Genomic DNA, 25,255 nt, shown 5'->3' with positions numbered 1-25,255 from the left:
CTCGCGCTCCGCCTGAACCCTGAGCATGCGCAGACGAACCCCGGGAGGCCTGAATCCGCGCACAAACGCGCGCTCAGAGCCTGGGCATGCGCACCCGGCCACCCGTGGCCAGTCTAGAGTCTGAGCATGCGCATGTCGTCCACGCGCCTAAGCGTGTGCACAGGCTGCTCATGAGTTCCTAAACGCTGCGTTTGCAACAATACGATGTTTTGTACCGGCGCTGGCGTGTGCCCACAGATATCCACGTGACCGGAAAACGCCTTGGGCGCGTAAAGTAGGAGACCGGAAGAGGCGGAGAAGATGCCGTCGCTCGAACTCCGCCTCCTCTTCTCCGTGTAGGCCCCGCCCCCTGAGGCAGCTGTTTTGGGCCTCGCCCCCATCGGGTCCCGAGGCACGCGCCAGGAGTCACGTGCGTTCCACGGCGAGCGGAAATGACGCGAGGTGTGTGCGCCGCCAGTATGGCCGGGCTATGGCGGCGAGCACAGGCTACGTGCGACTGTGGGGAGCGGCGCGGTGCTGGGCGCTGCGGCGGCCGATACTGGCCGCCGCCGGGGGGCGGGTCTCCACTGCAGCCGCAGCGTGGTTGTTCCGAGGCCGGCGGGCCTGTGACGCCTTTCCTCCTTGGGCACTGTGGGGCCGAGGCCCGGTAATTGGGGGCCAGTGGCGAGGGTTTTGGGAAGCGAACAGCCGCGGCGGAGGAGCATTCTCGGGGGGCCAGGACGCCTCCGAGGGCGGTGCAGAGGAAGGAGCCGGGGGCGCGGGGGGCAGCGCGGGCGGCGGGGAAGGCCCGGTCATAACGGCTCTCACGCCCATGACGATCCCCGATGTGTTCCCGCACTTGCCGCTCATCGCCATCACCCGCAACCCGGTGTTCCCGCGCTTTATCAAGATTATCGAGGTAATGGGAGTCCCCGCCTCGGCCTCAGGTTTCCCACCTCTGCAAGCAGCGGGCTGAACCGTGGGATCACTTTAGCGCCCTCGTGTTTCGCAACTTTTTCAGACATGAAGTTTCTCAAAGGGTGCAGTTCGAATCCTTGTCTGCTCACCACTAGCTTGGCAACCTTGAGCCAAAGTCCTCCCCTTTCGAATTTCTTAGGATCTGTTAGATGAGAGGAGTTGAACCCGAAGAGCCTAGGATTATCCACTTAGAACCCCGGTCGTAGAAATCCGGGGCCGGGAGGGACCAGAGTAGTGTTACGGCGCTGTTAGTTTTTTGCTCACTTGGCACAAGTTTTGTACCACCACCTTGCCCCAGGCGGTCTGCCGTCTGGTTACGAGCCTCACTGGGATCAGAATTCATTCGTTTCTTAAACAAATACTTCTTGATTGATTGCTGCTTATTTGCCAGAGACTGTTCTAGGTGCTGCGGATATGGCAGTGAACAAAACAGAAAAATTTATGCCTTTGAAGCTGGGCATGGGCTCGCGGTCTAGTCCCAACTACTCCAGCGGCTCAGGTGGGAGGATTGCTTGAACCCTGGAGTCCAGCCTGGTCAACATGGCGAGACCCTGACTCTTAAGAAAAAAAATCTGTCTTGGAGCTTACGTTCTGGCAGGATGAGACAGGCAATAAAGATGATTAGTGACGATATTGTATTAGAAGGCAACAATTACGAGAAATAATAGAGCGTGGATGGGACAGGAGGCTTAGGAGGGTGGGAAGAGGACGTTATTCAATGTGTTCTTGACCTCCTACCACGTAGCAAGTGCTGAGAATACTGTAATGAACAAGTCATGCAGTCCCTGGCCTTAACTTATGTTCCGGTGGTAGAAATTAGATCATTTCAGACTAAGAGCCTTGGGGGTGGGGAGGGAGCAAGATGATGTAATAGGGAGAAAGCAGAGTGTAAGGAACTTGAGCTTTTAGAGTAGGAAGGCCCCAAGAGCCTTCTCCCCTAGCTCCCCTTCCCTTAAAAAACTACTGATGTGGAAACTGGGATCTATGGGAAGGTTATCTCTTAACTGGCGGGGAGCAAGGTCACGCAGTGAGTCAGCCTCTGCGCTCACCCTCCAGACTCTGATAAACAAATCTCAAGGATCTGTTGGGAACGGAAAGGCCATTTCAGAGGGGCAAAAGACAGTGGAGAGGGGACAGAGGGAGCTTCTCCAACGCTGTCAGTTTGTGTGTCCGAGCTTTTGTTTTTGAGACAGAGTTGTACTCTGTCATCTAGGCTGGAGAGCAGTGGCGCGATCTCAGCTCACTGCAACCTCCGCCTCCCAGGTTCAAGTGATTCTCCTGCCTCAGCCCCCGGAGTAGCTGGGATTACAGGCGCCCACCACCATGCCTGGCTACTTTTTATGTTTTTAGAAGAGACAGGGTTTCACCATGTTACCTACGCTGGTCTCGAACTCCTGACCTCAAGTGATTCACCTGCCTCAGCCTCCCAAAGTGCTGGGATTGCAGGTGTGAGTCACTGCGCCCAGCCCCAAGGTCTTTCCTTGATGTTTAGTAGTAGTTACTGATGCAGGCCCCAGAACAAGACCCTGTGGGGTCCTATCCTGGCTCCATAACCTTCAAGTTATTCCTTTGGCTTCCACGTTCTCATCTGTGACATGGACGTATTAGTATCTTATTAGAGTTGTTGTGGGACTTAAATGAGACGATGTGGGCTGGGCACGATGTCTCACATGTGTAATCCCAGCTACTTGGAAGGCTGAGGCAGGAGGATCACTTGAAACTGGGAGATCAAGGCTGCAGTGAGCCATGGTGTCACCACTGCACTGCAGCCTGGGCACCAAAATGAGGCCCTGCCTTAGTAATAACCTGATATTGTTTCCTCTTTGGTGTACTTCTGACATTTCAGGACTCTGCCCCGGAGGCCTTTTTCCCATCCTTGACTTCACCCCGGGCAGTTCTCTTTACCCTCCCAGGTTTCTGGAGCCACGATGGTGTTCATCAGGTCTGGTCCGCTCAGTTCTGCAGAGCGACAGATGCCCCTTGCTCCCAGGGCCTGAGCAGAGAGATGATTCTTCTAAAAGAGTTCAGACTGCCCACGTGGAGCTAGCCAGGAGGGTTGAATGAGTGGCTGCGGATAGTATTTGGGAGACTGGCAGGTGGTTCTCGTTATATTTCTGGTTGATGATGCGTTGTAAATCAAAAATGGATCCTGCCAAGGCCAGGAGGCAGATGCCAAGGATGCAGCTATCAGCTGTTGGCAGAGGGGAAATTGGGGGGCAACTTCTTGGGGACCCAAGAAATGTTTCTGAAATTGTTAGCAAAGCTTGATTTACTCTTCAGTTTGTGCTTGACTGTCTGGCCAACTTGCTCTAGAAGGTCCTGTCCTCATTAGCGACTTCTGAGTATAATGAGGACATGCTGTTACCCAGGCTGGTCTGAAACTCCTGGGCTCAAGTGATCCTCGTGCCTCAGCGCCCCAAAGTGCTGGGATTACAGGCATGAGCCACCACACCTGGCCAGGCCATTACCTTTAATCAAGGTCTGTCCAGTGAATTAACGAAGACTTGAAAGAAATCAGGTGAGCTCCTTGCTGCTTCACATGCTTCCTAGAAGACATCATTAGCCCTGAACCTGCTGTTGAGAATGTGCTGTGATCCTAGGGTTCTTGATCATTAATTAACAGCATATGATGTGATAAGTAACTTTCAATGAAAATTGGAGGGACCGGGCATGGTGGCTCATGGCGAAACTCCATCTCTACTAATACAAAAATTAGTGGGTGCAGTGGCATGCACTTGTAATCCCAGCTACACAGTAGGATGAGTTGAGAGAATCGCTTGAACCTGGGAGGTCGAGGTTGCATTAAGCCGAGATTGCACCACTGCACTCCAGCCTGGGCGGCAGAGTTAAACTTTAAAAAAAAAAAAAAAAGGAAGTCATTAACCTCTGGAGTGGGCCACATTTGAATTACTTGTTTATTCTGACATTAATAAAAGCAGAATGGTTTTGATTTTCAAACCAAGACAGTTTGCCCTGGACATCCCTTTTGAAGCTGGATGTTAAATCAATTTCTAGGTTCTGACCATCCGTCTACTTTGAATTTCCTTTGGGAATGGAGGAAACCACTAAGAAAAATGCAGCTAGTTAATTCTGCCTCACTATTCGCCACCACAGCTTCCTAGCCTCCAGTCTTTTTTTTTCTTTTTTTTCTTTTTTGGTTTCGGCGTTCCCGAACCCTGTTGATTAGTATCCCGGATCCGATTAGCGTGTCCCCAGAGAATAATCTAGACAACGTTAGAGCTGCTGTGAAAAAATGTCAGCTAGAAAAGTTACCCTGGGCCGTGTGTGGTGGCTCACGCCTGTAATACCAGCACTTTGGGAGGCTGAGGCAGGTCGATCACCTGAGGTCAGGAGTTCGAGACCAGCCTGGCCAATATGGTGAAACCCTGTCGCTACTAAAAATACGAAAATTAGCTAGGTGTGGTGGTGCATGCCTGTAATCCCAGCTACTCAGGAGGCTGAGGCAGGAGAATCCCTTGAACCCAGTGGGGGCGGAGGTTGCAGTGAGCCGAGATGACGCCATTACATTCCAGCCAGGGCAACAGAATGAGACTCTGTCTCAAAGGAAAAAAAAAAAAATCTACCCTGCATTTCACCTTGGGGTCATTGTCATGCTAGGTTAAAAATAAGAAGTTGGTTGAGCTGCTAAGAAGGAAAGTCCGTCTCGCCCAGCCTTATGTCGGTGTCTTTCTAAAGAGAGATGACAAGTAAGTGTGATTTTTTTTTTCCTTCATTCCCTTGTTGACGTTGCCCTAGAGTCCAGCTCACCACAAGTCCTACTTTGTACTTTGCACTTTTGACTCTTGACCCCAAGGAAACCAGGGAAGACCTCCAGAGTAAAGACCAGGAGCCAGGCAGGCTGCCTTTTCAGCCCGGGCTAAGAACTCAGCTTGTAGCACTAAACTGCATGCATTGGTAAAATGTGGAGGAAATTAACTTCAGGGACCCTTGGTGATGAGATGCACCATGAGGCTGCCTGAAAGCCGAGCTAGCTGGTCGGAGATCATGGCTCCACGTAGAAATGAGTTCCATGGGCCAGGCGTGGTGTCGCACACCTGTAATCCCAGCACTTTGGGAGGCTGAGGCATGTGGATCACCTGAGGTCAGGACTTTCAAAGCAGTCTGACTGACATGGTGAAACCCCGTCTCTACTAAAAATACAAAAAATTAGCCAGACGTGGCGGCAGGCACCTGTAATCCCAGCTACTCGGGAGGCTGAGGAAGGAGAATCGCTTGAACCTGGTAGGTGGAGGTTGCAGTGAGCCCAGATCGCACCATTGCACTCCAGCCTGGGCAACAAGAGCGAAACTCCATCTCAAAAAAAAAGTTGCATGTATGCATTCCATGCAGGCTCTGTGACAGGAGCATAGAAGAGACTTAAAGTCCATCTGGACCATGTCCTTGTGGCTGACTTAGTGAGGAGCCACCCACCCGGTCCTGTGACCACTGAGGGCAGCCCTGACCTGGCAGAAGCTTCCGTAGGCTCTGGAGCTCCTGTGGGAGCCAAGGAAGCCGCTCTGGGTTTTCAGTAGCATTTGGAGGGACGTTTCTTTTCTCTCCCTCCTCCCTCTCAGCCGGAGACATCCTGCCAAGCATGCAAGCTGTGTTCCAACGTTCCTCTGTGCTCCTCTTCCACAGCAACGAGTCGGATGTGGTCGAGAACCTGGATGAAATCTACCACACGGGGACATTTGCCCAGATCCATGAGATGCAGGACCTTGGGGACAAGCTGCGCATGATCGTCATGGGACACAGAAGGTGGGTGGCTGGTGGGGGTAGTGGGGGGTGGAGGGCAGGGTAGCACGCAGGAGACCAGCCCAGGATGCCCCAGGCCCCAGCATCAACTTGCCTTGTCTGTCAGCCCCGCAGCGTTCTTATTAGCACTGAGGCCAGACCTGGGGGTAAGAGTGAGACGTGTCACCTCTGGACCCCTCCTGTCTCAGAAAGGGGCGAGCTGCAGGGCCGGGCACAGTGACTCCTGCCTGGAATCCCAGTACTTTGGGATGTCAAGGCAGTTGGATCGCTTGAGTCCAGGAGTTTGAGTGCAGCCTGGGCAACATAGCGAGATCCCATCTCTGCAAAAAAAATAGAAAAATTAGCTGGATGTGGTGGCTCATGCCTGTGGTCCCAGCTACCCAGGAGGCTGAGGTGGGAGGATCACTTGAGCCCAGGAGTTTGAGATCAGCCTGGGCAACACAGCAAGACCCTGTTTCTATAAAACATTTTTAAAAGTTAGACATGGCTGGGCGCGGTGGCTCAAGCCTGTAATCCCAGCACTTTGGGAGGCCAAGACGGGTGGATCACGAGGTTAGGAGATCGAGACCATCCTGGCTAACACGGTGAAACCCCGTCTCTACTAAAAAGTACGAAAAACTAGCTGGGCGAGGTGGCGGGCGCCTGTAGTCCCAGCTACTCGGGAGGCTGAGGCAGGAGAATGGCGTAAACCCGGGAGGCGGAGCTTGCAGTGAGCTGAGATCCGGCCACAGCACTCCAGCCTGGGCGACAGAGTGAGACTCCGTCTCAAAAAAAAAAAAAAAAAGTTAGACATGATGGCATGTTCCTGTAGTCTCAGCTACTTGGCAGGCTGAGGCAGGAGGATTGCTTGAGCCCAGGAGGTCGAGGCTGCAGTGAGCTATGATCACACCACTGCACTGCAGCCTGGGCAGCAGAGTGAGACCCTGAGTTGAGGTGGTGCTAGGTGCTCTGAGGCAAGATGCAGACGACATGAGAGGTGGAGGGCTCTCGGTGCTCTGAGAGGAGATGCAGACGATGTGAGAGGTGGAGGGTGCTCGGTGCTCTGAGGGGAGGTGTAGACAGCCTGAGAGGTGGAGGTGGGTAGCTTCCGTGAAGTGCTTGGGGACATTCTTTGCAATGGTGTCCTTGAAATCGAGACCTGATCGACAGGAAGGAGCCACCTGAGCTGAGTCCAGGGCGCAGAGTCTCAGAGACCAGCCTGTGCCCGGCCAGGCTGACACTGTTTTCAGCAGGAGGCCCTGGGGCTTGTCGCTGCAGCTTATCCCCGATACTTAGGATGGGGACAGTGGTGCATTGGCGTGGGACGCAGGGAATGCCTGAATCTGGCTGGAGTCTAAGGGGTGGAGGGGACACTGGTTGGGACGCCCCGAGAAAGCGGCTCGAGTTTCCAGCCCGAGGACCTGTAGCCACCCTGGGGCTCCAGAGGTCTGGGTTCAGCGGGACCCTTGGACCACCTGTGCCACCAGGGAGGCCTCAGCCGGGGCCAGGGCAGCTCCCAGCCTCAGTGGCTTCACGCCTGCCTTGCTCCTGCGTCAGAGTCCATATCAGCAGACAGCTGGAGGTGGAGCCCGAGGAGCCGGAGGCGGACAACAAGCACAAGCCCCGCAGGAAGTCGAAGCGGGGCAAGAAGGAGGCGGAGGACGAGCTGAGCGCCAGGCACCCGGCGGAGCTGGCGATGGAGCCTGCCCCCGAGCTCCCGGCCGAGGTGCTCATGGTGGAGGTGGAGAACGTCGTCCATGAGGACTTCCAGGTCACAGAGGAGGTGAAAGTGAGTCCGTGTGTCACGCAGGGCGGTCGCAGCCGCCTCCCCAACGGGCTCCCTTGAGCCGTTCCTACAGCCTCTCCTAGGAGTTGTCTCCCACCCTGAGCCCCTCAGCAAGGGTCTGGCCTGTCTGGAACTCAGTTCTAATGGAACAAAGAGGGTGCTTTTCCTCCCAGAGGTCTTTGGAAGACTCTGGGATGGGAGAGGCACAGGAAATTTGCTGGAGCCGTAGCTACTCAAGAGGGAGGCAGGGTTGGAACCCAGGTCCAGCCCCAGCCCGTGTCCCCTGTGCCAAAGCCTCCAGCAGTTACCAAGACACCTTCCAGCCCCGGCTTCTTCCCACCAGGCCCGGGAGGTCAGGGAGGGGAAGCTGGGACCGGTGGCTGTAGGACAGGAAACAGCCTGTTGGCCACCCTGATCCCCCAACCTAGGCCATCCTGCCTTCCTGGTGGCACAAGGAGTCAGCTTCCGAGGTGGGCAGCCTCCTGGCGGTGCCACCTGCCCTCCTGCTGTAGGGGCAGTCAGCAAAGCTAACCAAAGGCCTGAAGCATGTCAGCACCTTACTTGTGTGCCTGGTGTCATCAGCCTCCTCCCCGGGCTATTGCAGAGCCTGGGGGGAAAGTGCCATGATCAACTGGTGATGTCTGCTGTGGACGCTGGGAGGGGCGAACCGTCCTGTCCACAGGCCCACCTGAGTTCTTGAGGTCAGCACTTCTATCCTGTACTGCTAGCCTTTATGAGTTGTTTTTGTTTTTGTTTTTTCTTTTTTGAGACAGAGTCTGGCTCTGTCACCCAGGCTGGAGTGCAGTGGCGCCATCTCAGCTCACTGCAGCCTCCACCTCCCGGGTTCAAGTGACTCTCATGCCTCGGCCTCCCAAGTAACTGGGATTACAGGCACGCGCCACCACACCTGGCTAATTTTTGTATTTTTAGTAGAGACGAGGTTTTACCGTGTTGGCCAGGCTGGTCTCAAACTCCTGACCCTGGGTGATCCTCCCACCTTGGCCTCCCAAAATGCTGGGATTACAGGCGTGAGCCACTGTGCCCGGCCACCTCTGAGTATTGAGCACTTGAAGTAGAGCTGCTGTGGCCAAGGAACAGAATGGAACATTTTACTGGCTGGGTGCAGTGGCTCATGCCTGTCATCCCAACAGTTTTGGAGGCCAAGGAAGGAGGATCACTTGAGACGCAGAGTTCAAAACCAGCCTGGGCAATATGGAGACCCCTGTCTCTGCAAAAAAAAAAAAAAAAAAATTAGCTGGGCATGGTGGCGTACACCAGTAGTCCAACCTGTGGGAGGGTGGCTTGAGCCCGGGAGGTTGAGGCTGCAGTGAGCTGTGATCGCATCACTGCACTCCAGCCTGGGCAACAGAGTGAGACCCTGTATCTAAAAATTAAAACAATTCTAACAGCCACCAGTGGCTACACGGTCCTGGGCAGCACAGCAGTGGCGCTCACTGTGAGAATCTTGCAGCAGGGGGAAGACAGTGACCAAACTGACAGATGTGATTAGAATTGGCAAGACCCCTGAGGGGCAGCGAGCTTGTTTTTTGTCTTGTTTTGTTTTTTTGGTTTTTTTTTTTTGAGACGGAGTCTCACTCTGTTGTCGCCCAGGCTGGAGGGCAGTGGCGCAATCTCGGCCCTCTGCAAGCTCCGCCTCCCGGGTTCATGTGACTGTCCTGCCTCAGCCTCCCCAGTAGCTGGGACTACAGGCGCTCACCACCACGCCAGGCTAATTTTTTGTATTTTTAGTAGAGACGGTTTCACCGCATTAGCCAGGATAGTCTCGATCTCCTGACCTTGTGATCCGCCCACCTCGGCCTCCCAAAGTGCTGGGATTACAGGCGTGAGCCACCGCGCCCGGCCTGAACTTGTTTTTCTTAAAGCAAGTGCCCTGGACCTCCAGTGGACCAGTTCTGGTGCCTTCTACCAGGGTCAGCTCAGACAGTTCAGGGTCAAAGCCAAAGACTAGAGACCGGGTGATTACGGTTTTTTTGGAGACAGAGTCTCGCCCTGTCACTCAGACTGGAGTGCATTGGCGCAATCTTGGCTCATGGCAACCTTCGCCTCCCGAGTTCAAGTGATTCTCCTACCTCAGCCTCCTGAGTAGCTGAGATTACAGGCATCCACCAAAGTGCCTGGCTAATTTTTTTTTTGTATTTTTAGTGGAGACGGGGTTTCACCATGTTGGCCAGGTAAGTCTTGAGCTCCTGGCCTCAAGTGATCCACCTACCTCTGCCTCCCAAAGTGTTGGTGTTACAGGTGTGAGCCACCATGCCCAGCCGAGACCAGGTGATGAAAATTTGGTTGTAGGCAGGCACGGTTGCTCATGCCTGTGGTCCCAGCTACTCCGGAAAATGAGCGGGGGAGGATCGCTTGAGCCCAAGAATTCCAGGCTGCAGTGAGTCATGATCGCACCACTGCACTCCAGCCTGGGTGACAGAGCAAGACTTGGTCTCTCAAAAAAAAATTATTAATAAAGGAAAGAAAAGGCAGTCTCTTTTCTTCCCCCAAGATAGCTTGTCCTAAGGACAAGGCTCTGAGGGGTAAGGAGACAGGGTTTGGTTTTAGTTTGGACTCTCTTGGTCCCGTGTCCCTGGGACTAGTGAGTTTAGGCTGCACTCCTCCGTCTCCGAAGCCCTCCGTGGCCAGGGCCAGTTGGGAGGGGGAGGGGAGGGGGGCAGCTGATGGAGCAACTGGTGGGTGGGGCTCCCAGGGCCATGCCTCCTACCCCCTGCTGAAGCACTGCTGGGCCTCAATGACCCTGCCCCCATACCTGGCAGGCCCTGACCGCAGAGATCGTGAAGACCATCCGGGACATCATTGCCCTGAACCCTCTCTACAGGTGGGCCTCTGTGCGGGCGGCTGCCAGGCGGGGGCATCTCTGTGTTTCTTTCTGCAGCTGGGTGGGTAGGGAGCTTCCTCAGCGTCCTCCTGGGAGGAAACCTCGCCTGGGGCAGGGATTCGTGGCCCAGGGAGCGGCCTGTGCGGAGGAGCCTGCTGCCCACTGGGGCATGGGGCAGGTGGGAGGCCCGGGGCCTCAGCAGGCCCAGGTTCCTTGTCCCCTTCTGCTGAGGCCGGAAGCTGTTGCTGGCATTGGCTGGGGGAGTGGGGAGCAGACTGCTGAGGTGAGGTCACTGCGCGGCTCCCGTGGGGGCTGCATGTGGGGAGGCCACATGTCTTTCCAGCCCAGGACAGGTGGGCCCTGAACTCTGGGCACCAAGCAGCAGAGCTTGCTCCCAGCGAGCCCCCCTAGGCCCTGCCTGTAGCTACAGGGGACAAGGACCCTGAGGGCTGGGTCCCCGTCAGGGGGCTGCAGTGCAGCAGAGTACAAGGCCGTGGACACCGAGGCGGCTCCCTTTGTCCCCCAGGGAGTCGGTGCTGCAGATGATGCAGGCTGGCCAGCGGGTGGTGGACAACCCCATCTACCTGAGCGACATGGGCGCTGCGCTCACCGGGGCCGAGTCCCACGAGCTGCAGGACGTCCTGGAAGAGACCAACGTGAGTACCCCACACTCCACAGCCCCCGACACCCGGCTGCACCCACCTCCACTGTGCTCCGCCCATGCCCAGCTGCCCTCACTCCTCGGCTCCCCCGTGCCTGCCTGCCCTCGCCCCTCCACCGTGCGCCATCCACCCCCAGCCGTGTGTCCCTGGCTCTGTTTTTGAGATGATTTCCCGCTGTGTACCTTGATCCACATCCGTCTGCCTTTGAGCGGCAACATAGCCTTCAGCTGGGAGTTACTGTTGCGGGTTCAGTGGGATCCTCTGGGCCGCGTACCCGGGGCATCGCCAGTCTTTTGCTGTTGTGAGCGGCATTCCTGAGAGCGTCCCCATGCACGCAGCTGGAGGGCCTGCGGAGGTATCCATAGGATGCGTTTCCAGCACAGGATTTCTCAGGGCGGAGGGCACGCACGCCTCTGTGCTGGGTGTGGCGTGGCCAGGCGCTCCTGGCAGCATCTCGCAGGGTGCACCTTTTCCCCCACCTCGGCCCTACATGCACAGATACCAACTTCTGCTCATCCTTTCCGCCCTCCCTGTCTCGGCAGATTCCCAAGCGGCTGTACAAGGCCCTCTCCCTGCTGAAGAAGGAATTTGAACTGAGCAAGCTGCAGCAGCGCCTGGGGCGGGAGGTGAGCCTGAGCCTGAGGCGCAGCCACTCTTGGGGGCCTTCCCGTCAGGCCACGTGACATCAGTCAGGCTCTGGAGCACACGGAGGGACCAGTGGCATCGACCAGGGCAAGCCCAGAAGGCCTGTCTGGGTTTTGAGGGCTTCGTGCCATCATCTGCTCTGTCGTCCTGGGCTGTGGAACTCTCTGCATTGAACAGGAAAGCTTAAAGCTGGTCCCAGTGTAATGAGCCCAGGGTGGAGCAGTCTCAGGACCGTCCCACATCAAGGGAAGAATTCCTCTGCCTTTGTCATCTTGAGGACAGTGTTGGAAATTGGGAAGCAGCCTGGGAAAAGTCTAGATGCTGTTTCTTAAGACCCAGCCATTGAGGCTCACTGTCCTGATACTCGGCAGATCACAGCCTGCCTGATGCTCAGTCACTTCACAGTTGTAGCATTGTTTTGGAATTTTTTAAGACAGGGTCTCAGTCAGCCGCCTAGGCTGGAGTGCAGTGGCGCAATCTCAGCTCACGACAGCCTCCACCTTCAGGGCTCAAGCGGTCCTCCCACCTCAGCTTCCCGAGTAGCTGGGATTACAGGCGTGTGACACCACACCGGCTAGTTTTTGTCTTTCAGTAGAGAAGGGTTTCACCATGTTGGCCAGGCTGGTCTTGAACTCCTGGCCTCAGGTGATCTGCCTGCTTTGGCCTCCCAAAGTGCTGAGATTACAGGCGTGAGCCACGGGGCCTGGCCCCGTCTCTATAAACAATTTTAAAATTAGAGCCAGGCGTGGTGGCAGGTGCCTGTGGTCCCAGCTACCCAGGAGGCTAAGGTAGGAGGATCGCTTGAGTCCAGGAGGTGGAGGCTATGGTGAGCTATCATGGTGCCTTTGCACTCTAGCCTGGGCAACAGAGGAAGACCCTGTTTCAAAAAAAAAAAAAAAAAAAGATGGAAGGAACCAAAGGCTTCCTGCCCTGGGTTTCGTTTCTTTTTTCTGAGTCCTGGGGGAGCAGAGGGTCTCCACTCGTGCGGGGACACACACACCCACCTTCCCAGACCCAGGGCCTGATGGCAGCGCCTCAACCCACAGGTGGAGGAGAAGATCAAGCAGACCCACCGCAAGTACCTGCTGCAGGAGCAGCTGAAGATCATCAAGAAGGAGCTGGGCCTGGAGAAGGACGACAAGGACGCCATCGAGGAGAAGTTCCGGGAGCGCCTCAAGGAGCTCGTGGTCCCCAAGCATGTCATGGATGTTGTGGACGAGGAGCTGAGCAAGCTGGGCCTGCTGGACAACCACTCCTCGGAATTCAAGTGAGCGCCAGGCCTGGGACGGCCCAGCCCTCGGGCAACCCCTCCTCAGCCCCTGTCTTGGGCAGGCCAGGGGACCCAGCAGGAGAGCCCTGTGGCACCTTTTTGCTGTGGTAGGTGCTTGGTGGTGGGCTAGAAGGTACCCAGTGAGCATCAGTCCTGTTCCTGGGCAGGACACGTCATCACCATCTCCATTCTACAAGGAAGTCGAGGCTCAGGGCTGTGGAATTAGTGGTCAAGGCCTATGAGCTGGTAGGTGGTGCCAGGGATTTGAACCCAGGGACACCTGGCTCTACACCAGGGCTGTTTTGTGTTTTTGTTTTTTTTTTTTTTTTTGAGATGGAGTCTCGCTCAGTTGTCCAGGCTGGAGTGCAGTGGTGCAATCTTGGCTCACTACAACTTCCGCTTCCCAGGTTCAAGCAATTCTGCTTCGATCCCTCAGGTAGCTGGGACTACAGCCATGCACCCCATGCTCCGCTCATTTTTTGTATTTTTAGGAGACATGTGGTTTCACCGTGTTGTTCAGGCTGGTTTTGAACTCCTGACCTCAAATAATCCACCTGCGTTGACCTCCCAAAGTGCTGGGATTACAGACATGAGCCACCATGCCTGGCTTTTTTTTTTTTTTTTTTTTTTTAAAGAGTCTTGCTCTGTCGTCCAGGCTGAAGTACAGTGGTGCAGTTTTGGTTCACTGCAACCTCCACCTCCCAGGTTGAAACGATTCTACTACCTCAACTTCCTGAGTAGCTGGGATTACAGGCATGCGCCACCACGCCCAGCTAAGTTTTAGTATTCCTAGTAGAGATGGGGTTTTGCCGTGTTGGCCAGGTTGGTCTCAAAACTCCTGACCTCTAGTGATCGCCCACCTTGCCCTCCCAAAGTGCTGGGATTACAGGCATGAGCCACCTCATGCTATCTCAGCTCTCCTGACAAGAGTCAGCAGTGGACCTCCAGCAGTCCCCTCCTTCCTGCGCTGGGTGCCTTGGACAGGGCAGTTTGTAAATTTTTGTTTGTTTGTTTGAGATGGAGTCTTGCTCTGTCGCCCAGGCAGGAGTGCAGTGTCTCGTCTCACTGCAAGCTCCACCTCCCGGGTTCACGCCATTCTCCTGCCTCAGCCTCCGGAGCAGCTGGCACTACAGGCACCCGCCACCACGCCCAGCTAATTTTTTGTAGTTTTAGTAGAGACAGCTTTTCACTGTGCTAGCCAGGATGGTCTCGATCTCCTGACGTTGTGATCCGCCTGGCTTGGCCTCCCAAAGTTCTGGGATTATAGGCGTGAGCCACTGTACCCGGCCCATAAACTGTTTCATAGAGACGGGGTCTCGCTGAGTTGCCCAGGCTGGTCTTGAACTCCTGAGCTCCAGCGATCCTCCCACCTGGGCCTCCCAAAGAGCTGGGATTACAAACATGAGCTGCTGTGCTTGGCCCCACACATGGTTTCAAGCCCCGGGCAACCACACGGCCAAGTCCAGTAGACACACGGGCAGCTTGTGAGCTCCGCTCAGCATCTCTCATCTTTCCCCTGGCAGTGTCACCCGCAACTACCTAGACTGGCTCACGTCCATCCCTTGGGGCAAGTACAGCAACGAGAACCTGGACCTGGTGCGGGCACAGGCAGTGCTGGAGGAAGACCACTACGGCATGGAGGACGTCAAGAAACGCATCCTGGTGAGCCCAGTGTCTGGCCTGCTGTGGATTTGCATGTGGGCAGTGGGCCCAGGACTCTGTGCTGTGGGTTGAGATTTCAGAGGAGCCCCCTGGTGAATTCGTAGGCCTGGGGGTGCTGGTCGGGGGGATCCTGATGGAGGGAGCATCCTGCCCTGCCCCCGGGGGCTCGAGGATTTCCCAGATGGACTGAAGTCATGCCTGATAGGCCGAGCATGGTGGGGCTGCTTGTCCCAGCTACTCAGGAGGCTTAGGCAGGAGGATCACTTGAGCCCAGGAAGCTGAGGCTGTGGTGAGCTGTGATCGTACCACTGCACATCAGGTTGGGTGACAGAGGGAGACCCCCATCTCTACAAAAAATTTTAAAATTTGGGCCGGGTGTGGTGGCTCAAGCCTGTAATCCCAGCACTTTGGGAGGCCAAGGCAGGCAGATCACGAGGTCAGGAGATCGAGACCATCCTGGCGAACACAGTGAAACCCCGTCTCTACTAAAAATACAAAAAATTAGCCGGGCACGGTGGCAGGTGCCTGTAGTCCCAGCTACTTGGGAGGCTGAGGCAGTAGAATGGCTTGAACCCGGGAGGCAGAGCTTGCAGTGAGCGGAGATTGCGCCACTGCACACCAGCCTGGGTAACAGAGTGAGACTCCGTCTCAAAAAAAGAAAAAAATTAGTCTGGTGTGGTGGTGTGTGTCTGTAGTCCCAGCTACTTGGGAGGCTGAAGTGGGAGGACTGCTTGAACCCAGGAGGTGGAGGCTTCAGTGAGCTGTGATGGCGCCACTACACTCCAGCCTGGGCAACAGAGCTAGACCTTGTCTGAAAATTAATTAATTTTAAATTAATTTTTAAAATACCACTCCTGAGACATTAGAAACCAGGCAGGCAAGTGGGAGTCAGAGGCTAAAAACAGGAGTCAGAGCCCGGGCGCAGTGGCTCACGCCTTTAATCCCAGCACTTTGGGAGGCCGAGGTGGGCCGAGGCTTACAAGGTCAGGAGTTCAAGACCAGCCTGACCAACATGGTGAAACCCCGCTTCTACTAAAAATACAAAAAAAGTAGCGGGGCATGGTAACTTGTGCCTGTAATCCCAGCTAGTAGAGAGACTGAGGCAGGAGAATTGCTTGAACGCCGGAGACAGAGGTTGCAGTGAGCTGAGATCGCACCAATGTACTCCAGCCTGGGCCACAGAGCAAGACTCCATCTCAAAAAAAAAAAAAAAGGAGCCAGAGGCATTGGTGGAGGGGGAGAGTGGGCCTGCCTCTCTGGGTCGGGCTGGAGAGAGTGGGGCATTAGTGGTGTTTGGGGTCCCGGGGAAGGGACCCGTTAGGAGGTGGGGAACTGCTGAACGGGCCTGGCACTGCCGGGCGGCCGCAGTCTCCTGGCATCTAGTTGTCCTGTTGGTGTTAATGGAGCTCTTGTCACGGGCTGCCCCTCCCTGTGGCCAGTGGCAGTATTGATCTGCTCAGCCTCCCGGACAATCCTGGTCCCTTTCCGAAGCCCTCAGGCGTCTGAAAGGCAGTGTGCAGGTGGCAAGAGTCATGCCCAGGCCCCCGGCTTACCCAGCCCACGCGCCCACTGAGCCTGCCTCTGTCCGTAGGAATTCATTGCCGTCAGCCAGCTCCGCGGCTCCACCCAGGGCAAGATCCTCTGCTTCTACGGCCCCCCTGGCGTGGGCAAGACCAGCATTGCCCGCTCCATCGCCCGCGCCCTGAACCGAGAGTACTTCCGCTTCAGCGTCGGGGGCATGACTGACGTGGCTGAGATCAAGGGCCACAGGTAGGCCTGGCTCCGGCAGCTCTCCCCACGGCTCCCCTCAGCGGTGCTGCCGGGCTTCGTCTTCTCCAGTCACCGTTAACATTGGGTAGAGCAATCTGGGTCGTGGGCAGCCAGTTCCACTCACGCTAGAGTAACTGAAAAGTCTAGCCATGTGGCGGACCTCAGGCCTGGCTGATTCCAGGCGCTCAAACAGCGCTGGCAGGAATCTCCATGGCCTGACCTCTGGGAGAGAGACATCTCGGCCGGCCCTCAGTAGACACCCCCAGTAATTCCAGCTCAGGTCCTGCAGTGCCCCGGCCAGAGCTACAGGGCCAGCATTTGCCATGCACACGCTGGTTTATGTGGGCTGTGGCTGATGCCCCAGGACTCAGGGTGAGGTCGGCCCCACCCCCCACCCTGAAGTCTGTGGGCTGGAGTCAGGAGAGATGGTCTCCGGTGAGGACCGGGCTGCGCACACCAGAGAAACCTCGGCGCCTCTGTGGGCTCACTCCTCCCAGCTGGCCTCAGGCCCAGAGCAAGGGCCATGGCCCTCAGCGTTCAGCGCCTTCCCACCTGGCCCTTCGGGTGGGCAGCCAGGCGCGGCTTCTGCTGCTTCCCTCCTCGCCAAGCTCTGTAGACCACGGTTGTTTAGAAACCGTAGCCCTAGTGAAAGCTGAGCATGAGGCATCTGCTAAGTCCACCACCTATTTCCATTCTGCACGGCATTCACTTGAGTCCGGGTTTGAAGTGAACATTTCTGGCTCCTCTAAAAACATGCCCAGCTCTGGAATCCCCAGGCTCAGGCCTTCTCAGCCTGCCCGCTGCAAGGGTGACAGCACGCTGGCCCGCGCCGTGTCCGGTCCCCAGGGCGCGGCCACTCTCACCAGCCTGGTGTTGGGAGGAGCTGGAGGAGGTGGGGCCAGTGCAGTTTTGGGGGTCCCAGATTGACCAGGGGGGTGGGGGTCTGAGTGGGAGGACAGGGGACCTGTTTTGCAGGCCCTTGGATTGGGTGGGGGTGTGAGCAGGAAGGAGCAGCTGGGTGAAGGTGGAGGGGCGGGTGTGGGGGCACCCACTCCTTCCTGGGCACGCGGTTTGAGGTGGTCCTGAAGCCTCTTGGGCCCTGGTTCAGGGATGGCTAGAGGTGCAGACAAGGCCCACTCACTGCCGGAGGAGAGACCCTGGCGGGGTCTGAACGAGCCTGAGCCGCCTCCGGCCTTGGGAGGGAGTCACCAGGGAGCCAGGCTGCAGGGAGGGCAGGCGTCTGTGCTGACGTCTCTCGGGGTTCCTGAGACAAGGACAAGGACAGGAGACTGGCTGCGGGGAGATGGATCACTGTTGATAGCAGCAAAACCCTCCTCTGCCCACAGGACTCTGCATGACCTGCCCCACCCCTCCCTCTCCTCTCCTCTTTCTCCCCTCCTTCTACCCCTTTTCTCTCCATCTCCTCCCTTCCCCTCTCCCCCTCCTCCCTCTTCCCCCTCTCACCTTCCTCCCTCTGCCTCAGCCTTACGGCCTCCTCGCTGTTATTCCAACACACCAGGCGTGGTCCTGTCTCAGGGCCTTTGTACGGGCTGTGTCCTGGGCCTGGAAGACCCCCACGTGACTCCCTCCTCACCTGCGTTGCTCGGGCCTCTCCCTAAGACGCTCCTTACACCCGCACACTTAAAGTGGCACACACAGCCCAGTGGCGTCTCAGTCCCTCTGTCCCTGCCCCCGTGTCTTCATCCCGCAGACAGAGCCTTCCTCACTGCCTCTCGTGGGGCCTGTGACTCTTCTGTCTGTCCGTGCCACGTGCCGGGCCCCTGTGCTGGGGCAGAGCTTGCAGGAAGCCCTCCTGAGAGCCAGTGCAGGCCATGACCAGTGTCACCCGAGCCTGAGGGCTGCGGCGTGCGTGGCGTCCCTCAGTGAGGAGTAGGGGCCTTCTGCTGCCAGCACCTGGCTGGCTTTCACCGTGGGTAGGAGGGGCCAGCTGAGTGACGGAACTGAGGGAGATCTAGCTTTGAATCGGTGACCCCAGAATCTGAGCTGGGGGGATGTCCCCGTGCTCCCCAGCTCCCATGAGCACAGGGCGAATCGGGGCAAGTGACCAGCATGCCTGCAAGTGCCACATATCCGGTGGCTACCAGCAGGTCCCCCCTACCCCCCCATTGCGGCCACGTCTCCTGGGTGTCCAGGTGGCCTCTCCCCCATGGCCCTGGAGGGTGCACGGCATCGTCGTGGCCAAGCCAGGCTACCGAGTGGCCTCTGACCCTGCTGTGCGCCCGCAGGCGGACCTACGTGGGCGCCATGCCCGGGAAAATCATCCAGTGTCTGAAGAAGACCAAGACGGAGAATCCCCTGATCCTTATCGACGAGGTGCGTGCCGAGAGGCCCTGAGCCTTCCTAACCCAGAGTCCCAGGCAGCCCTGACCAGGCAAGGCTGTGTGCAAGACGAAGCCCAGAGCCCTCCAGGCCCCAGGATCCCTAGGTCAACTGAGGTGCCGTCGCCATGACGCTGGACCTGATGGCACGGACGGCTCCCTCCCACCCACAGCCGTGCCCAGCAGGCTGCCCATCCAAGGCAGGGTGTGGGTGCTGCTCTCACACAGGGCGTCCCCAGCCCCGACCCCAGGGTCTCCCCACTGGGCGGGCTGGCCAGGGACATGGCGAGAGCCACCACCTGCTGTCTGCTGCCCCAGGTGGACAAGATCGGCCGGGGCTACCAAGGGGACCCCTCGTCGGCGCTGCTGGAGCTGCTGGACCCAGAGCAGAACGCCAACTTCCTGGACCACTACCTGGACGTGCCCGTGGACTTGTCCAAGGTGGGGGGCCCATCCGGGGCCTGGGCTCGGGGGGAGGGTGAGCGGCCAGTCCCCCAGCACCTTGCCGCCTCCCCCAGGTGCTGTTCATCTGCACGGCCAACGTCACGGACACCATCCCGGAGCCGCTCCGAGACCGCATGGAGATGATCAATGTGTCGGGCTACGTGGCCCAGGAGAAGCTGGCCATCGCAGAGGTAAGCCCAGGCCCTCCCCGCCAGTCTTCGTGCCCGGAGCAGGGGGTGTCCCCCAGAGCCTGCAGAGGCCGTGCCGCTGGGAGTTCCCGGACCCGGGAGAGACAGGTGGGACCTGTAGCCCAGAGGAGCAGATGCGGCCGTGAGAGACACACCAGATGCTTGTGAGCAGCTGTGGGGTGGCACGAGTGGGCACGGGGTTTAGGGCCCGGGACTGTCCAAAACACCGCCCACCACCATCAGGCCACACGGCCGTCAGCGCACACACACTCCGTCTCCCGGGCGGGGCCTCCAGGCTGCCCCAGGGCCGGGCCCCCACCTGAGCCAGAGTATAGGGAAGGTTTCTAGCAGCCCGGAAGCAGCGGGGCCTGTGGTCCCCCCGGAATGAGGCTTGAAGGAGGAGTGGTTTCAGTGAGGAGCATGCGGGGTCTGTTTCTGCGGGGGAGGTGGGGGTCCCGTATTCCTGATGTGTTTTCTCTCCGGAAAGTGCATTTCTCCCCTAGGAGCGCTTTGACAGCCAGTGGTGGGCACTGGTCCCTGCCCCTGAGGCCTTCCCAGCATCCTCGTGTCCCCTGGGGGCTTCAATGCCCACTGCTGGGTCCAGCTCCCAGCCTGACTTCCCCAGGGGGCGGGCCTGTAGTTCCTTGGGACAGGACTGGGGGGGATGGGGACCCCTCAGGGCATCAGGAATGCCCCCCAGTATCAGTGGCAAATGTAGAGTGGCCTGCATGGCTCTGTCTGTCTCACAGATGCTCTCCCTGCATGCTGTTAGAGCTCAGAACTATGGCAAGAATTGTGGGGGGCTGTCGCTGACCCTGGAGCCCATGACCCAGTCCCCCTTCTCATGTGGTGAGGGGAACAGCCATGTAACCAGTCAGCTACCCTACAGGCCCTGGGTCTGTGTATGGGGTCAGCCCAGAGCCAACCAGGAGGCCTTCCTGGAGGAAGTGGTATCTAAGATGCCATTGGGGAATAGAAAGTGGATCCAAGCAGAGGACGCAGCACAGGCAAAGGCCTCAGACCTCTGGGCATGGCGGGTGGCAGGGCCGTATGTCCAGGTCCTGGTTTCACCATCAGGGACCTTGTTTCCAGGCCAGGGTCTGGGGGCCATGGAAAAGGCACTGGCTCCCAGGTTCTGGACTGAGCTGGTGGGCAAAGTCCCTCCAGACCCAACCCTGACGGCCGCCCTTGCAGCGCTACCTGGTGCCCCAGGCCCGCGCCCTGTGTGGCCTGGATGAGAGCAAGGCCAAGCTGTCGTCGGACGTGCTGACGCTGCTCATCAAGCAGTACTGCCGCGAGAGCGGCGTCCGCAACCTGCAGAAGCAAGTGGAGAAGGTGAGCGGCCGCCCCGCCCTCCTGGCACCTGCCGCCCACCCTACCATCCCGCGCTCATCACCCCACCTTCCCGCGCTCATCACCCCACCATCCCGCGCTCATCACCCCACCACCCCATCCCCATCGTGCTGCCTTGACTGCCCAGGTGTTGCGGAAATCGGCCTACAAGATCGTCAGCGGCGAGGCTGAGTCCGTGGAGGTGACGCCCGAGAACCTCCAGGACTTCGTGGGGAAGCCCGTGTTCACTGTGGAGCGCATGTACGACGTGACGCCACCCGGCGTGGTCATGGGGCTGGCCTGGACCGCCATGGGTGAGTGTAGTGGCGGGAGGAGATCCCAAGCCATTCCCTTTTCTACCCAAGAACAAGCAGGTCCCACCTTGCACACCTGTGCAGTTGGCCGCTGGGGGCGGTGTGGGCAGCCCAGGGCGTCTGGGACTGACGGAGGGGAAGGCTGTGATCACACAGGGGTGGCAGCACACCATGGGCCTTATGGATTTGGGTGACACTTTGATAGGCTTACAGGTGGGGACAAGGGGTCCCTCAGCATGAGCTCATCCAGACGGGCCTTGGGGCCACCACACACAAAGGAGGCGAGAGGGCAAAGGGGGCGGTGTGGGAGGGGCTGGAGAGGGGCTTGTGTCTCTGGGCAGGGCAGCAGTAGCTGGGGTCCTTGTAGCCCTGGGGGTATCCTCTGTGGCTGGCAGCTGCTGGGGACTGCCCTGGGGGGGCGTAGAGGGCCAGGAACCTGCAGCGCAGCAAAGGGGTTGGCTCCTAATGGGACACAGCCCCTACCCGGGGCACCAAGATGCTGAGCTGGGGCAGGAGTGGTCAGGGTGGCCCCGAGGGGTGGAGTGAGCGCCAGCCCGGGCTCTGAGGCCTCCCGTGTTCACAGCTCCACACCCATTCCAGGAGGCTCCACACTGTTTGTGGAGACATCCCTGAGGCGGCCACAGGACAAGGACGCCAAGGGTGACAAGGACGGCAGCCTGGAGGTGACAGGCCAGCTGGGGGAGGTGATGAAGGAGAGCGCCCGCATAGCCTACACTTTCGCCAGGGCCTTCCTCATGCAGCACGCCCCCGCCAACAACTACCTGGTGACCTCACACATCCACCTGCATGTGCCCGAGGTAACCGCGTCACCCGCTCCCGCCCCGCCCCTGGGCTGCTGGCCACCTACTCACCCGCTTTCCCCACACCCCCCCACAGGGCGCCACCCCCAAGGACGGCCCGAGCGCAGGCTGCACCATCGTCACGGCGCTGCTGTCCCTGGCCATGGGCAGGCCCGTCCGGCAGAACCTGGCCATGACTGGCGAGGTCTCCCTCACGGGCAAGATCCTGCCTGTTGGCGGCATCAAGGAGAAGACCATTGCGGTGAGTGTCCTTGTGCCCGCCCCACAGCACTGGCAGGGCCCACACCACCAAGGGACAGGCCCAGTTCCCACCACGCAGCCTCTGTGTGGGCCAGGAAAGAGGGAAGCCCTGGGCTTTGGACTCAGGTTTCTCTGGCCTGGAGCTGGCCTTAAGCTGACCGCCCCAGCTGCCTTCTCCACAGCGAGTCGTGTGGGTTCCATTCTAGCACCTCCACTGGCTGCCCCAGTAGAGGGCCGGGGGCGTGGCTCCTGCTTCCTTTCCCAGGCAGCCCAGCAGCAAGCGGGAGGCTGGAGATGGGGACAAGGTTTAGGCATTGCTGGTGTAGGGAGTGTTTGGAGCTCCCGGCCCAGGGGCTGGCCTCTTCTTAGGGTGCTGAGCAGGTTGGAGTGCCACTGTCCCCGCTCTTCTCTCCTAGCCCTGCCTGTCCCCAGACTGGACCACACCTGCCGTGTGTGCAGGAAGCCTGGTGGAGTCAGCCAGGATATGCCATTATGAGGGAGGCGTGGTCAAGTGGCCACGACCACCTCGACCTGGATGGTGGGGCAAATTGGGAGGCTTACTGTCCCTGGAGGCAGTGTGCAGTGACAGTGCAAACTGCTGTCCTTTTAAGGGGCTGTGCCTGGCAGACCTGTGTAGCTTCCGGAGCTGGGGAGGGGTGCTGCAGGGCCTGGGGGCAGAGCAGGCCAGGCTCAGATGCTCACAGGCCCGTGTTCAGGCCCCAGACACTGTGCCTGACCCCTGGAGGTGAGGCCGGGGGGGTGTGGCTCATCCGGAGCCCTAAGACTGCTCCCATGGGTTGGGAGGCCCTGGCTCCTGCTCTCAGGCTGTTGGAGCCAAGGTCAATGGTTTGCCTTGAGCCTGTTTCCCCCCCAGGATGGGGATCCTGCTTAGAAGCCCTTTCCTTCCTGGAGGACAGCACACCTGCTGTCCTCCCACAGGCCCAGGCAGGGCTGACCATGACTCTGCCCCCAGGCCAAGCGCGCAGGGGTGACGTGCATTGTCCTGCCCGCTGAGAACAAGAAGGACTTCTACGACCTGGCAGCCTTCATCACCGAGGGCCTGGAGGTGCACTTCGTGGAGCACTACCGGGAGATCTTCGACATTGCCTTCCCGGACGAGCAGGCAGAGGCAGAGGCGCTGGCTGTGGAGCGGTGACGGCTGCCCCGGGACTGTAGGAAGCGGATGTCAGGCCCTGTGTGGGCTGGAACTGAGCGCTGCGGGGATTGCACCCGGGCCTGGCAGCGGAGCCACCGATCGAGCAGCTCGGTCCAGTGACCCACATCCCAGGGACCTCAATCGGCTTAATCAGTGTCTGGCACAGAAACTATCTATTTAATGATTAAAGTCATTTCCAGTACGGCGGCGGCCTCATCTGCCCCAGGAAGGGTGGGTGGGCCAGGGCTTGATTCGCGGCCAGGCAGCACCCACAGAGGGTGTGGCTCAGGGCGGGCACCAGAGGGGACGGCGGACAACCCCCCACCCACGGACAGCAGCAGAGCCAGGGCTTCGGTCAAGCTGTTCTTTATTTCACGGAGAAGCCGGGGGAGGGGTTCAGTCTTTCTTGGCAGCAGCTTTCCTCATAGCGGCCAATACGTTGCTCAGCTCCTCCCGCTTCCTCTTGGCGCGGATGTGCGTCCCCACCTGCCAGGGACGAGGCCGCCGTCAGCCCGGCCCCAACTCCCATCCCATCCCGCCCCTCGGCCAGCAGCGCCCACCTACCCTTTTCTTGATAAACTTGAGGGCCCGTTTGTCCTTGGAGACCTTCAGTAACTCCATGGCACGCCGCTCGTACGGGGCAAAGCCACACACCTCCCGAATCATGTCCCGCACGAACTTGGTGTGTTTCGTCAGACGCTGGGGGGAAAGGGGCGGCCGTCAGGGTAGGGGGAACCCTGCATTCTACTTAAGCAGCTTCTCGCGCTGCCACGATTTCCCTGGCTACTTCCTCCCCTCTGTAGGGAGCTGTGAGAACCAAGGTATTAACCCCTAGCGCTTTTCACCGCGCCCGGAGCAGCTCCCATCCTCCCCAAGTCCCAGTCTCCGCAACACTCGCAAGACGCGCCTGAATAAAGGAGCCCAGTACACTGACACACCTGAAATCCCCCAACCTCACACACCGCAACCTCGGGCCAGCTCCATCAGCGAACTCCTACTCATACGTCAGAACCCCAAACCCGCTGCCCCGCGCCGCTCTCAAGGTGCTCCCTCTGCCCCAGCGTGGATTGCCGCCGCCCCCTTCAGTTCCGCACCCCAACGCGAGAGCCTTTGCCCAAGCCGTGCCCTCCACCCCCCAAGAAACCCCCGACAACTTCCGCGCGGCCCCCGCACTCACCCCGCGGCGGCGGCTGTGCCTGGGCTTGCTCACGTTCTTGGTCACCTTGTGGCCCTTGTTGAGGCCCACGGCCATAGGGTAGCGTAGAGCCATGGCTGCGGACAGCGGAGGGGAGAAGGGGCGGAGGTGAGTACAGGCTCGGTTCCCGAGGCCCAGAGACCCGCGTCCCGGCTTCTTCAGCCTCGCTTGCCACAACCAACCATCCTCCAACCCGCACAGAGGACCCGGGAGTCTGGATCGCGGCAGATGGCGCCGGATCCCGGCAGTGCGGGAAAGCACTTACCTACTGCTCTCCCGTGGCGGCCCCGGCGGAAGGGCTGGCGGCGAGCGGAACTCTGGGATATCTACTCGGCTCAGGAGGCGCATGCCAGAGAGGCAAGAACGGCGCGCGCTCCCCCTGGCGGCTGGAGTCTTCCCCCCGCGGTCTCACTGAGCATGTGCGACCGAGCTCCCTGAGCATGCGCGTTTACTCCTGCGAGCCCGAGAGCTGGAGTCGGAACCAGTGGAGGTGACTGTGGCTGCCTTCCTCCCTCTGCTTGTGACATGAGTAGGAAAGCCAACTCCGCCGATTTCTGGCCGACCCTGCATCGACGACGTCATCCCCCAGAATTTCTTCAATTGTAGAACGAGAATAATAAAACGCCCATTAGGCCGGGTGCGGTGGCTCACGCCTGTAATCTGAACACTTTGGGAGGCCAAGGCTTGTGGATCACGAGGTCAGGAGCTCGAGACCAGCCTAACACGGCGAAACCCCGTCTCTACGAAAAATACAAAAAATTAGTCAGGCCTGGTGGCAGGCGCCTGTAGTCCCAGCTAGTCGGGAGGATGAGGCAGGAGAATGGCGTGAACCCGGGAGGCGGAGCTTGCAGTGAGCCGAGATCGCGCCACTGCACTCCAGCCTGGGCGACAGAGCAAG

The 25,255-nt window shown here is 58.6% G+C and overlaps 2 protein-coding genes across 7 annotated transcripts; one reads left to right on the top strand and one right to left on the bottom strand.

Moving 5' to 3' along the window:
• Window positions 1-31: 31 nt before the first annotated feature.
• On the top strand, window positions 32-23,364 carry LONP1 (lon peptidase 1, mitochondrial). 5 transcript variants are annotated; one of them, XM_025365721.1, is made up of 19 exons: window positions 38-593; window positions 786-898; window positions 4,576-4,664; window positions 5,596-5,715; window positions 7,249-7,480; window positions 10,258-10,319; window positions 10,846-10,975; window positions 11,524-11,607; window positions 12,673-12,893; window positions 14,420-14,558; window positions 16,150-16,328; window positions 18,575-18,662; window positions 18,986-19,108; window positions 19,186-19,302; window positions 20,494-20,634; window positions 20,780-20,945; window positions 21,546-21,763; window positions 21,843-22,007; window positions 22,980-23,364. In XM_025365721.1, exons 1-19 carry the CDS (start codon window positions 470-472, stop codon window positions 23,160-23,162), a joined length of 2,694 nt encoding a protein of 897 aa, XP_025221506.1. In that variant the 5' UTR covers window positions 38-469; the 3' UTR covers window positions 23,163-23,364. The 5 variants fall into 5 exon arrangements, with proteins under 5 accessions (XP_025221508.1, XP_025221506.1, XP_025221505.1 ...); XM_025365720.1 differs by having other exon boundaries at window positions 38-660; window positions 769-898; XM_025365722.1 differs by having other exon boundaries at window positions 443-559; window positions 769-898.
• RPL36 (ribosomal protein L36) lies at window positions 23,317-24,729 on the bottom strand. 2 transcript variants are annotated; one of them, XM_025365737.1, is made up of 4 exons: window positions 24,623-24,729; window positions 24,340-24,434; window positions 23,727-23,861; window positions 23,317-23,648 (listed from the first exon to the last, which is right to left on the bottom strand). In XM_025365737.1, exons 2-4 carry the CDS (start codon window positions 24,430-24,432, stop codon window positions 23,559-23,561), a joined length of 318 nt encoding a protein of 105 aa, XP_025221522.1. In that variant the 5' UTR covers window positions 24,433-24,434; window positions 24,623-24,729; the 3' UTR covers window positions 23,317-23,558. The 2 variants fall into 2 exon arrangements, with proteins under 2 accessions (XP_025221522.1, XP_025221521.1); XM_025365736.1 differs by having other exon boundaries at window positions 24,627-24,649.
• Window positions 24,730-25,255: the final 526 nt, after the last annotated feature.

Source organism: Theropithecus gelada, chromosome 19, assembly GCF_003255815.1.
Source record: "Theropithecus gelada isolate Dixy chromosome 19, Tgel_1.0, whole genome shotgun sequence".
In the NCBI taxonomy this organism is placed as follows: Eukaryota; Metazoa; Chordata; class Mammalia; order Primates; family Cercopithecidae; genus Theropithecus; species Theropithecus gelada.
This window is presented reverse-complemented; position numbering and strand designations above follow the sequence as displayed.

Coding starts and splice junctions, on each gene's coding strand:
- LONP1 (XM_025365719.1), top strand. CDS start 470: ATGGCGGCGAGCACAGGCTACGTGCGACTGTGGGGAGCGGCGCGGTGC. Junction 16,329..18,574: donor GCTGAGATCAAGGGCCACAG/GTAGGCCTGGCT, acceptor GTGCGCCCGCAG/GCGGACCTACGTGGGCGCCA. Junction 20,635..20,779: donor TGCAGAAGCAAGTGGAGAAG/GTGAGCGGCCGC, acceptor TTGACTGCCCAG/GTGTTGCGGAAATCGGCCTA.
- RPL36 (XM_025365737.1), bottom strand. CDS start 24,432: ATGGCTCTACGCTACCCTATGGCCGTGGGCCTCAACAAGGGCCACAAG. Junction 23,862..24,339: donor GGCACAGCCGCCGCCGCGGG/GTGAGTGCGGGG, acceptor CTTTCCCCCCAG/CGTCTGACGAAACACACCAA. Junction 23,649..23,726: donor TCAAGTTTATCAAGAAAAGG/GTAGGTGGGCGC, acceptor CGTCCCTGGCAG/GTGGGGACGCACATCCGCGC.